This window comes from Anarrhichthys ocellatus, unplaced genomic scaffold (assembly GCF_004355925.1).
Source record: "Anarrhichthys ocellatus isolate YVR2014 unplaced genomic scaffold, GSC_Weel_1.0 scaffold2, whole genome shotgun sequence".
NCBI classification, from domain to species: Eukaryota; Metazoa; Chordata; class Actinopteri; order Perciformes; family Anarhichadidae; genus Anarrhichthys; species Anarrhichthys ocellatus.
Genome location: NW_022280032.1, coordinates 15,992,999 through 16,008,298, shown reverse-complemented (window position 1 = coordinate 16,008,298; position 15,300 = coordinate 15,992,999). Strand labels below are relative to the sequence as shown.

General features: G+C 40.3%; 1 protein-coding gene across 1 annotated transcript in view; it reads left to right on the top strand.

The window, feature by feature from the left end:
* Positions 1-11,111: 11,111 nt before the first annotated feature.
* The window catches only part of LOC116392281 (receptor-type tyrosine-protein phosphatase eta-like), a 29,410-nt gene continuing 25,221 nt past the window's right edge, over positions 11,112-15,300 (top strand). The window contains exon 1 of the mRNA XM_031863600.1: positions 11,112-11,438. Coding sequence (XP_031719460.1) covers positions 11,373-11,438 — 66 coding nt within the window. The 5' untranslated portion in view covers positions 11,112-11,372. The remainder of the gene's footprint in view (positions 11,439-15,300) is intronic.

The window sequence follows — 15,300 nt, the reverse complement described above, 5'->3', positions numbered from 1 at the left end:
CAATCCCACATACACTGTTCTGCTGTCGTAAATAGACCCCCCAAAAAATGATTTAGCCTTATTGAAAAATAAAACAATATAATTATTTGTCATTTTTATAGATATATATATATCTTCAGTTGGATCAAATACATTTTGGGTTGAGACCCACAGACGAGAAGCTGGAAATTAATAAGAGACGGACAAACGTGTTGGTGTTTTTTGTCTTTACATTTGCTGACAATAATAAAGACATAGAATGTCTCGAGCCGTATCTTTTAAGGTAAGTCCTTCTGTCTGTGTCCCCCTAAGTGACAACAACACGTTAGTGTGTGTGTAGGGGTGTTGGATCATAACACATCACTGAGCAGTGAACCCCCCCCCCCCCCACTGTCACCTCCTCTGCTTCCAAGTTATAGGATCTGCAACCCTCTCACCCTGTTTCTCACTCCTGAGCCCCCCGCCCACTCGTCGGCATTCTTTTTCCGGTCGCCATCATTTTTGTCGTCCCCCATGTTCTCGCTGCTCTTACTTATACCCCCAACCCCTCCTCCTCTGTTGCTCTCTGTTTCCGTACAACCTTCTGTCATTTCTTGTCTCTCCTCCCTTCAGTGTGTGATGCTCTCTCTCTCTCTCTCTCTCTCTCTCTCTCCCTCCTTCCTGTCTTGCCATATGTTAGCCTTTCCCTGTCAGCTCTCTGAACTGAGCAGCAGAAAACAGCCAACAGTCATCTGATCAACACAAATACTGGGAAACACAAACACTACGTCACTTTTTTTTTTTCAAATTGAAATTAGTTTTATTGACATGACCATATAGCATTGCCAAGTGTTGCGTAATGTTCACAATGTACTTACACAATAATTCTGAATGTAAGAAAAAAAGACAATCAATGGCATTCACATTGAGCTCTACTTCGCATGTACACTGTACTGTATTGTGCATCAGTGTACTACTGTATACATACTATAATTAAAGAAACATAAATCTTTGCAGACAAATAATTTAATGCTTAAATAATTAATTGAATGGCCACTATGGTGCAGTGGAAACAGGCCAGCTGTAAACATAACATATGATCACATCCAGCAGCAGACACGGAGCAGCATTAGCATTCATTTGGAGTCCTGTTTCTGGTCACCTGGCAAATGAGTCTGTTCTTAATCTCCACCAACTCCTGAGGCAAATATCTGACTCTGCAACATTATCCACAACGTTCAACAGCTTTGTCGGCTATTTGGTGGGCAGCTAGCGTACAGCAGGAATTTAGATCTTTGTTTTTTGGTGCCTTCTGTGTCAACCAGACTGGAAGCTCCGGGTCTGAAAAGTAAAGCCGATGCATATAGTGCCTTCAACTTGCATTATTTCTTGTAGCTATCAGGGGGCGACTCCTCTAGCTTGCCTGGCGCTGTCCTATAAAGTAACAAAATCCACAGAGTCACGTGCATCCAGCCAAGAAATAGTCACACACACCCTCTGTGAAACCGTGTTTTTTTTATTTTTACACTTCTACAAACAAGATGTTTTAATTAATGAGCTTTAGAGGTGCTGGTAGGCAGAGAACTATGAACAGAGTCAGGCTAGCTGCTTCCAGTCTTCATGCTAAGCTAACACTAAGCTAAGCGGCTACTGGGGCTAGCTGCAGATATACCGTACAGACATGAGAGCAGTGTTTATCTTCTCATTTAACTTTTAACTAAAATAACTTTAAGCGGATATACTGAAACTGTACTGAGCTTCTTTTTTTAGATTTTTTAAATGATCTCTTTTTTGATTAACATTATTTAGACCATTACTATTAAAGTCGATTGTTGAACTATCTCCTTCTATTGAACACACTCTCTGACTCTTTCTCTCTCCCGTTTGCCTTCACTATTTATGACCCACTTCAGAGTCCTCTCCTCTCTGTCCATATATCTCTCCCACACAGCCTGGCCTTCCCCCGCTCCAATCAACTAAATGAACTCCTCTGTCCTTCCTTATCTTCTCCTCCTCATCCCCTTTTAAAATGACCTCACACACACACCCACACACACACACACACACACACACACACACACACACACACACACACACACACAGTGCAAATGGTGAGTGTGAAAGAAAGAAATCATCTAACTTAATTAATGACACGGGAAAAAGAGGCTGATATCCGGCGGCCTTGAGCCGTCTGCTTCTCAGCTGAAACATCAAACTGTTACATCACTTCCTCATTTTCTCTCGCTGCACTACAAACTGACACGATTTTACTGTAATGTGGTGTTAATGTAAATTCAAATTCAAAGCAGCAGAATTGTTGTTACTTCCTGGAAAACTAGAGTAAATAAGTTACAGTACGCATAGAATTATACCAGCATCAAAATCACCAACACTGTCATTTGTCAAAACAAAAAAAAAGACGATGATTACAATTTTTGAAATCTCAGTTTAATTCCACTAGTGACAAATGGAGGCATCTAGTGGTCCTAATGGCTCACTGCCGGAGAGTTTAGCCAAGTGACATTTAGTCTTGAGAGTTTTTAACAGGTTAATTGAGCTCAAAGCTTTCCTGTCACTAAACCCCTACCAACCTGAGATTTGAATGTGTCTCATCACATCACATCCAGGTGATGATGGCAGCTTGCAGCCTGCCTATAAGGAGTTATAAAACACAGTCTAACACAGACAGACAGGCTAATCTTGCTGCACATTTGCATTGAGAGTGAATCAGGGAGCTGATGACCGCAGTCAGCTGCAGTCGGCTTGTTTCCTGTGGACACATTGTGACACAGTGCTAGATCTGTGTGGAAACCATATTCACTGGAATGCTGAATGAAATATCGTGAGATATATTCAGTCAGGCTCAAACCAAACACAAATCATCACAAGGCATAAAAAGTTAAAGAGAAAAAGTCCATTCATTGTTACTGATACAACAATGGTAACATTATACAGTAAGGTACACAAATAACTATTTTAAAAGAAAATTATTAGGAACTAATTAAAGCAGAACTGATTTGACGCGTCAGGATCAATTTACTGATCTATTAATGGGGAAGTGTTACTGAACCTGAGGAACAGCTGTGTGGTCCAGTTGCACTGGAGAGAGTTTTCTAACATCTGAGACTATAATCCCTGATGTGTATCTAAGTTTGGGCCTGGAGACCACAAATTTACGTCAAACAGATAGCCTGTGTTTAAAAAGGTTGGGTGGCTGGGGTTGGTGTGGTGGGGACCACGGCTGTCTTCTGGGGCCCGGTTCTGGGGCCATTTGTGGGAATGGGACTGGGCTCACACCTGTTGATGTCTCAGGGGTTTTGAGGGGTGGTCGCAATCTCTGTCTCTTTCTGTTCAGGTGGGCCTGGCCCTGGTGAGTTGCCAGGGCTTCTGGACACTCTGGAAAAGGTGGTGGAGAGGAGGACACTGAAGAAACTGAAGAAACTGTTTCATTTGTTCATTTTGGAATACCTTTCATAGGTATTCCAGCATGATCTAATTCCCAGGGCTTCAGACATTTTGTCAAGGCCCCTGCCGTCTGATACTGGCGCACGGCAATCAGGAGGGGTGACGCAACGCTACGCAACACTACGCAAACTGATGCAATGTATTGTAGGCTACATAATATACAAAATTTACTTAATTTGAACCCAGAGCACAATCTTTTAACTAAGATAAGATAAGACAATCCTTAGTCCCACAGTGGGAAAATTTGCGAGGCTAACCAAGAAGTTTTGTTGGCTGCCAAGCGTCACCCAGTGTGTTGAAAAGTGATGCCGGGTCCTGACCATGCGTCCGTATGAATGATAACCGGTTGGGTATTAAGTAACTGTGGCACATGTTGATGATTCTCAGACCTTTACCTATTCTCAGACCTTTTAAAAATATTTTTGCTTGTTCATATTTGTAAGTAAGTAAACACCTCCTCCCAGTTCCTGTGTCGTTATTTAAAATACTTTGACATGTCTCTGTCGCCCGAGGACCAGATATGGACGGAAAAGGTGACATATCTTCACCTACTGTAATATGCAATTAGAAAAAAACTATCACAGTTATAAAGGGGAGAACATAACATATTAATAAAGCCAACAATAAAGCTAGAACAAAAGGCGGTTGCATGTGTGCGATGACACGAGTGGATTGATAATAGGGTCAGTTTACCTTTTAATGTGATGCTGGATTGGAAATGACACAATAGTTTAAGTGTTTATTTGTGAATGAGTGTGAGTCTGTGTGTGCCTAACCATTCCAGTAGCGTGTGTAGAATTGTGCAGGTTTTGTTTCATGTATCCTAGTCAACAATGCATGTGTTTGTGACAGCGAAAGAAGAGATTGAGTCTATCTGAGGCTAATCTGGGAAGAAGAAAATACAGAGAAATTCAGATGTCTTGTAATAGAGTTTTTAATGACACGTGCAAAGATAATGTCTTGCATCTCCGCCCTCACTGCAGAGATCTGTCACTGCGACCTCACCATCCCACTGTTGTTAAGTAACCCTCTTTCAACACTGAACGGATCCCATCGAGGGACGAGACTTCAGATGGGACAGTTTCAAACGCTAGATTAGCAGTCGCTGTTTACTCCAGCGTTCAAATCGAAACAACAAGCTCTGACAGCGAAGATGTAAACACGCATGTTCATGAGTCATAGCAGCAATTATGACCATTTGCTCCACATAAACAAACAAATGACAGACAGTTATGCAGATGGAGAGATTGAGAGCAGAGTTACAGTAGGCATATCCGGCTCTGATAGTTACTGTGAATATTTGTACAAGCGTAATAAGAAACCTTCCCCAAAAGCTTTTCTGTGATACTGATCTGTGCTTCTGTAGTTCTGTGGAAGTAAGAGTCAATGGAGTATGTTCAGTTTGTGAGATTGAAAAGAAAGAGAGAGGTGGAGGAAGTACAGAAGTACAGAGGAGTGAGTGATGGAGCAGCAGCAACATGAACACTACTGAGTGGTGGTTACCAACCCGAAACCCATAAACTGAAGTTCATTGTTCAACCCATCAGAATGCTCCGAAAGGGTTCATTTGAGCAGAACTTGAACTGGATGCTATCTATCACTATTACTTTTTATAAAGCAATCATATTTTCATAAAGGTCAGTTTGATCAATGAAGAGAGGCAGAAGCTGGATTTTTCAACCACTTAATGGTGACTTTTAGATCACTATTTTAACCATTCAACTGATGGCTACATTTAGCCCTAGCTATTTTAACCTTTTATCTTACTACATTATTATTAGTAAGCTGTTTAAACCGTTAAAACGTTCAGCTAACTATTACTGTTTATGCATTACTTTTAGCTAACAGTTAAGACTTTTTTGCTATCCTGCTAACTGGTTCAAATGCACTCCCAAACAGCTGACTATTTCAATTTCTTTCAAATTAGATGCACTACAATTTGTCTAGTATCTTCTGGCACCCCCTGGGATACAAGTGCCCCTTGTTGGGAGTCACTGCTGGGGATGATATGATTAATTGTGTTAATGTCTGTGCCGGAAAGTTTAAATGTTGTAAAACAGATTTGAACTTCATACGTTCTTCGCCTGCAGACATTGAGCAAAAAAGAAAAAGAGCCTTGTTATTTTAACCATGACAAGGATTCTGCACGCATGCACTTGAGTCTGGATGGAAGCTTTCTCACAACTCTCCATAAAACTGGGTCACGACCTCTTGATAGTTTGCCATCATGTTTGTCTGGGTCTATACATTCAGAGATGCATAAACCATGATGAGTTTACAAGGTGGAGAAGATGAGAAAAGGAATAAGGGATAGGATTGGTGGACAACATTTCTTCAGGGGGAAATAATAGTACAAAGCTGCAGTGGCGACTGGTCATTAGGGGCAGGTGGGTTATTATTAATTCTCAAAGCTTACTATCTACGATAATTTATCATTTATGAATATAGAACCTTCCTAAATCGCATATAATTTGTGTTAGGATGTTGTCATCATGTTAAGTAGCCAGTATTAAGCTGCTTCAGACTGCGTTCTCCCGATTCGTGGTGTCTGCAGTAGGCCTACGGGGGCCTGTGCGGCACACAGCGGCCGCGGGCCTGTGGGGGTAGCCTCTCTTTTCCAATGCAATGTGTATTGTACGTGGGAAAGTATGAACACGCATGCTCAGAGTCTGTGTCTGTATTTAATGTAGATAACACAAATTTGGTGACAAGTGGGGCTGACAGCCCGTAGCCCCCCTACAGCGTCATTTCATGTTTCAAATTTGATTGGCTATCTGTCGAAGCCAACACTAGCTTGGAATTGACTGCTCGGCAAGAATAGGGAAGACTTTCTTAGCGACCGCCAGCGAACTTGAGAAAATTAATGCAATGAATGAACCCTTAATTTGGAGGAAGAATTCAACTTTTTTCAAATGTGCAGCATTGAATGACGTTTTGAAACCATTACAGAGCGAGAGAAAGAGCGAGAAAGGGGAAGAGAAGTTAAACTATTTCACACACTTTTTCTGTAAGATATTAATAATAAGACCTGGCCAGTCTGTCATCTTGATTCCCCACCATATTCTTTAAATATAAAAACGCCACTGCAAAGCTGTGATCTCCACTTGTATGTGTGTGTGTGTGTGTGTGTGTGTGTGTATACATGTAAAGTACTGCCTGAATCTGCAGTTCCTTAAATGGCACTTTAAGGAAAGTATCAATACATTTTTTGTAACAAGAATTGTTAATGTCTCGGTGTTTAACTTCACTTGTTTTAGTTTGTGAAATACTACTGTGAAGGAATAATAAAATACATATTTCTTAAATAGTAATGAACTTCATGCCTCACCACGTATTTGCTTGGGTAACATTTGTCTCAGCCCACTACAGTCAATAGTGGGGGTAACTATCTGCTCATGCTGCTCTTGTATCTGGCCCAGCTGGGTTATATTGCAACATTAGTCAACACTTTAACAGGTCTTTATTCAAAGCTGTTACCAAAGCTACACAGCTTTAGGAGTCTTGCATGTATATATGGAGAAAAATAATTAAATGGGTAATTCCTTGTTTCCCTTGGAACTCAAAGAGAGAAACTCAACTGGCAGCAGATTGCGTGAGCAAACATTTCATCTTTTTTCTATTTCAAGCCTTTTTCAATCAATTTATCACACAGCTGAGGAAAAGGTTGGGTTCACTTGGACTGGAACCATTTAAAAACATCCTCCCAGTTATCCCACACTGGGATAAAAGTCAAGAAAACATTGTGTGTATCTGATGTCCAGAGATTGTTTAAGCCCTTTTAGACATGAGATGACTCAGAATGGAATGGCTTAACTTTCTCAAGTTTAACGACGCCTAGAATTGTCCATATCAAAAACACTGCCAGCTTATATGTACATAAAGCGTCTTTTGAGTCACTGATTTTAATTTGTATTATGTCCTTTTACAACCCAAACAACCAGCAATCATTTCAACTTAACAGTCACATACTTCAACTGGAACATTTCTTTATCTCTGTTGAACACCTCTGGTTTGAGTTTGTGGCTGATTAATTAGGAAATTCCTCCATTGTCTTTATTATTTGGTCTGGAGCTAGAAATGCTTTGGTTTATTTCCTGCATGTAACATTCAAAGGATCACCTTTTCAGACTGATGTTTGAACTTGAACCGGGTCACTTCATGTCTGCTAGTGCTGCTCTTTGAAGCTCTTTCCAGCTTACGCTGATAAAATGTGCAATCAAAATATACAGTCAATCATCATTTAGACACCTGATTTAGTCAGGCCTCTTTTCACTCTTTCCTTCTTTTCTGTTTGTTCTTTGATTTTTACAGTACATAACATGGAAGCATTGCCATTGAAGCGCCTTACAGTTACCAGCACTTATAGAACACCATCGGCCTAAAATGTAACTAGTGGCTGTGATGTTTATAGATGACCTGAAAACATAATTTACATGGAGACAGGAAACATGTCTGTACATGAAAATGTGTCTGATTTGCATTACCTCTTGTTAAGGGTTTGTCAACGTCACAGATGGGCGCTTGCACACCTTTATTTGTGAAGAAGAATGGAGAATGAAGGGATGTCATTTGCATTTTTATTTGCATTATGTATCTAAATTGCACAATTTTTGTATCTGTGTTTGCGCCTCACACTGTGGGCGAAGGAAATACAAACATGACGAACATGTGCACCGATTCCAAATATAGCAGCCATGCAAACTTTATATCTTGGTAGCTGTTTCACCGTACTGAATGCTAAAGGGATAGTTCAACATTTTGGGCAATATAGTGCACTAATTTTCTTGCTCTTTAGATGAGGGGGAGCCAGGATAGTCATATGCCACTGTTTTCAGTCTTTGTGCTAAGCTAACCTAGCTTCATATTTAGTGGACAAATATGAAAGTGGTATCAATCTTCTCATCTAACTCTAGGCAAGAACAAGAATAAGACTGTTTGCACATTTTCAAACTTTTCCTTAACATGGTTAGCACCTGCTCTATTCTTATTCTCGTCCACCATTTGATCCAGACTGAAATATCTCAACAACTAACAAATGGAATATCATAGCATTTTATCAAGACATCTATGGTCCCAACAGCTGAATCCTACTGAATTTAGCAATCCTCCAACTTTTCACCTACCTGATTGGTACCCATCTATCAAGCATCAGTGATATTGGTGACAAGAGGTGCCTGCGAAGAGCTCAAAGGATATTAAAACACGACACCAACCCCAGCCATAGTGTATTCACCCTGTTGTCTGGCAAGAGGTACAGAAGTATCAGCTGCCCTAGCACCAGATTTCAGAGCAGCTTCTTTCCTCAGGCTGTGAGACTCCCGAATTTATCCTCTATCCTCCACATATAATATCGTTTTTTTTATTGAGTGTGTGTGTTTTTCTCATATAGTTAATGCACTTTGTGGCGCAGCCCTGTTGTACAATGACATCTGATGCTTGATATACAAACAGGCTCTTTTTCACTTGGAGTCAACTGGAGTCAACAAGCGATGAGCGGTTCTCGAGACAATGCAAGCAGCCTTCTGAACGACCGCGGTTTGAACAGGCGCCCCACCCGACAACTCAGGGAGCCGGGCATCGGCCTGCTCCGAACGGGAAAACCCTTGTACGTAAACTGCAACAGTCAATTTTAATAGTGGAGGATCAACATGCCAGCGAGGACAAAAATGGCATTTTAGTGATTTTGCAAAGACTCAACAATTAATGGCAAGGAATTCACAAATGTTAGTGTCATTTTATGACTGTGATGCTGTATTGATTATTGGGAATGTACATGAATTAACACAATCTCATGCATAACTGTGTGCACCAGTTCATTAATTAATGTGTGACTAAATTACAACAAAGGCAAAACAGTACAAGGAATAAAGTGAGAGGGGATGGATTTAAGTGAGGATAAAACAAGCTTTTAAATATTTCAAATGTGGCTGAACATTGAGACAAATTAAAAAGAACAGTGGTGTAAAGGGAAGTTGTGAACAACATTTTACAGCTACAGCGGACTAGAAACACAAACACACCCACCTCCACAACATGCCGGTATTTTACAGTGAAATCTTGTAAAGCATTAAGGTTGTGTTGACCATGTTATGTAGTCATGTTTTTATGTTAGACACAGGTTGGTGTATTTGACTATTTGAAGTAACCAGGGCAGAATAAAACTAGCACAAATGCTGAACACAGTCATGTAATACAAACCAAAACAGCTGCTGTGTGAGTAGCATTGTCGGTAACCACAGTATTACTTCAGTACACTGGGGTTGTTGAGGTCTTAGTTTTAAAATGATGTGTGCATGTCAAGAATTCATGCAGATAACATGACATTCCTTTCAAGCTCCTGTGCCTGCACACTAGCAGCATCATCTTACACATACAACTTGAAAGAGGAAAGTGGGGAGATATCGGGAGACAAACATTAGACAAACAGAAATAACAACATACACTGTATATGCTAACAATAGCACAACCCTGCAGAAACACACAAACAAACATGCTGCAACAATCCCCAGAGGATTGCATAACATTTCCTTGGGAATGGTGGGTCATTGTGACCCGTTCACATCAACTCCATCTCCGTTAGACATCATCAGCAGGCCTCTTACAACAGCCATTATGAAACTGTCCGTCACAAAGCTGTGGCAGCGTCGGCATTCATGGTGCGATTTAAAGGTCAGGAAATCTCCCACTCAACACATCTTTAGCGATGCAACAGAAGTATTAAGAGGTGTTAATGTTGCATGTACACATCTGAGCAATTCACAATAAGCTGTCCTGCTACTTTGAAGTACTGGCAATTACATTGGTTTTCCAATTTTTGTGAAATGTAAAGCAACATTGTGCCCAAAATCTGTCTTTTGAGTATCGAGTGGTCATTTCTTAAGGCAAACAGGAGTTAAACATGGTGATGAGGGAAAGGAGCAAAAACATAATAATAATAATTTTAATGACATATTTACCCTCAATCAGAGTTTATTTTCAGGTATCAATCATTGAATTGTCACCACAGTTTCACTAAAAAATGCTGTATTTACAGCCAGCCATGAAGAGCTGTCTGTTATTTGCTGTTTCCTGTACAACGCTCTGTGACCATGCTGATAAAAATGCTCTATAAATAAACTTAACATGACGAGCCCATATCATGCACTTCTTTTATTCCACTCCTGATTCTTTCATTAACAGAGAGGAAGTGCAGAAACATACCAGCACAGTGTCAAAACTACCCTTCTAATACATTGATGTGTCCTTTTAATAATAATAATAATAAAAATACATTTTATTTGTATAGCACTTTAAAAGGTACTCAAAGACACTTTACATGCTAAAAAACGTTAAAGTAATTTTAGTCCTTTGGCAGTTTCTGAGTGTTTGATGATCATGTCTCCTGAAGTTCCTCTTGTAATGATACAAGCTCATACAAGCCCATTATTCGTTGCTTTACGGCCCTGCTTGTGTCAAGTCAGTGGCATCACTTGTTTGTTACAGTGAAACTAGACCAGTAACAAAAAAAGAAACAAAAAAACATTTGCCTTGGCAGCTCGTCTCTGTGTGCTAATAATGAAAGGGACCCCTCGGACGCATTCCTCCACCCTGCGTGGCCCAGCTATGGCAAGAATGTGGGGGTGACTCTTTCTCATTTCTGCATGACCTGGCAGTCCGCTTCTCCTCATAGTCCACCGCTCAGGCCGCTGGAGGCTGCGACACATCGAAGCGCACAGATGATGAGAGGAGTGGCACACTTCACTAAAACTTCCCGGAGTGACGCGCCTGGACGCCCGCTCCTCCCCGTTAAACATCGAGAAGAGAAAAAAGTTCCCCACTCTGACTTTTCATCATCCCGATGTGGCGAGAGTTTGACGCAGAGTCTTTTCAAGAGAGTTCGGTCATGACAGCACTCAACTGTTAGAAAAGAAAACTTTCAATCTTTGTTTTGCCTCGAAGCGTGCGGTACCATGAAGCCCGTGCTGCTCTCCAGCGTCCCTCTGTGGAATCTTCTGGTCTTCAGCGCCGTACTCAAGGTAAGAAAGCTTTCAGACAATTACAATTGTAAGCAGAATTGAAGCAGGTAGCGTTTTGTTCATGGCAACGGGACGCTTTATTTCGATGACGAAGGTCAGTTTTACCACGCAGGTGTGACTGCACCTGTTGCGCAGTTTGCTGCTATGCTGTACTTTACTTAGTCAGGAGCGCAGCTCGGACTTATGTGCAAAGTTGATGTAAAAAAAAAGAATATTGCAACAGATACTAAATAATTTCATCTTATGAACGTTTGACGGCAGACGAGAATGGCTCACTATAAGAAGAATAATGGTCCTTTGAGGGTTTTAATTGCATTCAAAATGTACGTCAGCAAGTGATTAATACTGGAATGGAGAGGTTTAACAATGGTGGGCAGTGTCTTGGAAGACGTAGAGAGCATAAGTCTAACGATGTTGGATCCATTGGTGAAAAATAAAAAGTAGTTTGTAATGATTAAGTGAATTTCGTTATATTTGGAATCTCTTTGTTGGCCAGTTATTTATTCAGGATTGCACAGATCTGACCCGTTCAGTGCGGAGTGTGTTAAAAGGACAGTAATTAGACTGAGGCATCCAGCAGCCACAGACCCACCTGTCCTCTCTCACTGGTCTTTCTGGAGAGAGACAGGGAGATAGAGGGTGAGAGAGGTTGAGAATGTGAGGCATGTGAGGATGTGTGTGGCTAACACAAAGGGGTCAGGAAAGGAATGAGGTGCAGTGTGTTCAGTGTCCCTGTCACTCCTGCAGCCACAACTCTCACCAACAAACCAGTTTATTAGGTACGACTACAGTCTGACTGGTCATTTTGAAGAAAGCATTGAGAACAATATAGACAAGTTCTAATGCAAGTTATTTTGAATACACAGTTGAGGCCTGGTGCTGCCAAATAGCTGATTACAATATTTCAAACCACAAATAATGATGCACTTTATTTTGCCTGTAGCCAAAGTGCATTATCATCAGAAAGCTCTTTTTAGGGATGCTCAGATCCAACTTTTTGTTTCCTAATGCAATCACTTTTACACTAAAATCTAGACCTCACTTAGTGGACAGATTTTGATATTGACAAAGAAGCTGTTTTTAATGTGTATGAGTCACATCACAGCCAATACCCGATCCACTAAATAAGAACAGTATTGGCACCGAAATTGACGCGGGGACTCAGATTGGTGAAAGTTATTTTGTAAATAGTCTAGATAGATTTTCTGGTGGCATTAACAATGTGGAGACTGTCCTTACAAGAAAAAAAGACCAAAAACTCTTTTAGCTGGAGAAATGCAAGCGTCCTTTAATGGTAATGACTGTCGTCTCTCTAAAGTAGAAGTGGTGTTACGTTTTTTTAGCTGCAAAACCTCCAAGTGAGGAGCTGTGGGTGGATATTTATGACAAAAAAATGTAAAATGTTTGACTGTCTCGGGCATGGAGACCACACTTCGAGTAACTTCTCCTTCCAACGGTCAACCATGGCTTTCTATTCAACCACAATATTTGCCACCTTAAAGAGACAGTTCACCCCAAAATCAAAAATATATATTTTTTCCTCTTAACTGTAATACTATTTATCCATTTAGTTCATTCACAGACCTTGTTGTAAGAAGTTTCATCTTGAAAAACTGGGTCGTGATTTCTGGGAAGAGACATTGTTGTTGAGTTTTCAAAATGTATTTTTTTGCCAGTTTGCCACAACAAGCCGATTACATTGTAAAGAAGGCAGACTCTCTCCTGCTGATATCTCTATAAGTAGCTCACACCAAAACAATCTAGAATGATAAATAGCTATACAGGTAAGATGAAATAATATGTATTTTAGATTTTGGGGTGAACTGTCCCTTTAACCATGAACTGCACCACAGAAGCAAATTTAATTCTCCATTCTTTATTGTAGCAAAACTTGGCACTATTAATAATTTAGTTATGCAGATTTGGGGCTCAAAGTCAAATTTAGTTTAATTGTAAGTGCAAAAAATGTTTGTCCTGTACACGAACAAGACACACGGCGGGCCTACGTGCGTGAGTTTGATCCTATATTGGTTTGTTCTGTTCAGGTTAGATTAAACTATAAAATACTCATGCACTAATTCTAGAATACAATCCAATTTGAAGGTTTGAAATTATTATTTATTTAGCATGAGAGTTCATTCTTTAACAACAATTAATTCAAGACCACTTGACAGAATATTCACGATGAAGACAGGGAAGTTGGAAGCTCCAGAAAAAGCGGTTTAGAATCCCTGAGTCAGGATTTGTTTGTCTAATCACCTGGTGTGACAACTGGTTTAAATGTGGAAGTAAATGTGCAATGGCTCCACAACTTATACGATGAGTTGAGCAGAGATGAACACAGGTGACACGATACATGCAAATGTGAACCTGCCACCACTACAGCTGGTTTTAATACTGTAAAGAGTGAGGCAAGGTCACAGACTCTTGTGTTGGTTTATATCAGATAACTGTAACCACAACCTTCAGTATTATAGATCATTTTTTATGTTTTGTACAATATGACAACACATTTTCAGAGGCGATTGATAAATGTTGTAAGACGTTTTTTCACTGTAAATTGAAGATCACTGAGCCTGAAGTTGTGGTCAGAAGTTGTTAAGTTAAGAGACATGACAGTCAGGACTTTCTCGTTTAGGGACAAAACATGCTGCTTTTTCAGCATCTTGTCTTTTGATGAAATCAGAGATTAGAGGCCCGATTATCTCCTCTGTAGCTTCTGAACACTTGAAATCAGCCCTCCAGGATATTATTCAAGTGTGGTCTGCTTCTAGTGAAAAACATATGATTGTTTTCTTAATCTTCTCTTTTCCTTAAGTAATTTCCCCCTTTCCTCCTCCTTGCTTTGTATTTCTCTCATTTCTGCTTCCTTCACTGCAGTTCTCTTGCTCTTCTAATGTTTTCTCCTCTTGCAGCGTTTGTGTGTTGACAACTGTCTTTGGTGGTCTCATGTTAACATACTGTACTGGTTCCGAGGGTCTGTCCGCTCAGAACTTAAGATGTGACTGTTGTGATGGGGCGTTACACATTTGTGCCCCTCTTAGGTCATGGAAACTAGTCAGGAAGGATGAGTTGTCGATGATAACTTCATAATATATCATATGTAATACTAGAGCAATTCAGGTACAACAGCATGTCTTTGCTTTCAAAAACAATATGTGTATATTTATCATCATTCGGATTATTCTCAGTAGTCTAGAATGTATCAGATGTTAAATTCAGTTTAGTCAGATTAAAGCAAACAAATTAAACGTGGAAACATTGTGGCTAAAAGCACAAAGGAAGTTACAGTAGTAAAAGTGGAACAGCCCTTGCTTCCCTGAAAGGAATTTGTTTGCATAATGACATTTTTCATACAGAACACATTGATAATCCGAGACAAGTAGACGTCACAGTCTATATGTTTACTACCCGTCTAGAGTTCTATTTAGTTTGGATCTTTGCTTTCATTTCAGTTCCCCTTTCGAAAATAATTTAATATTTTGACCTTATCTTTATAAAGTTGCCAGAGAGTGATAAGCTTGTCTACAGCATGATGCTCGTCAAAATACAGGTTACCTGCTGTCTGAAGTCTAATTTTAGTCTGATATTTGTTGTGTGTCCACTCTGTATCTTATTTCTCTCTTTCTCCGTCTGTGGCCTACTGACGGCATGCAGGAATGAGAGAATGGTGACGTTGCTATCAGTGAGAGACATCTTGGAAAAAAGAAACGTGACGTTTCTTACAAGAACTGTCCCGTCTGTTAGCTACGGACTGATGACCACTGTCCCTCTGGCTAGCTGCTATGCTAATGCCTTGCACTAAAACGTGGATGACGTGTGCTGACTTCATGATGTCAACACAAGTATCCCTCTCCAACAT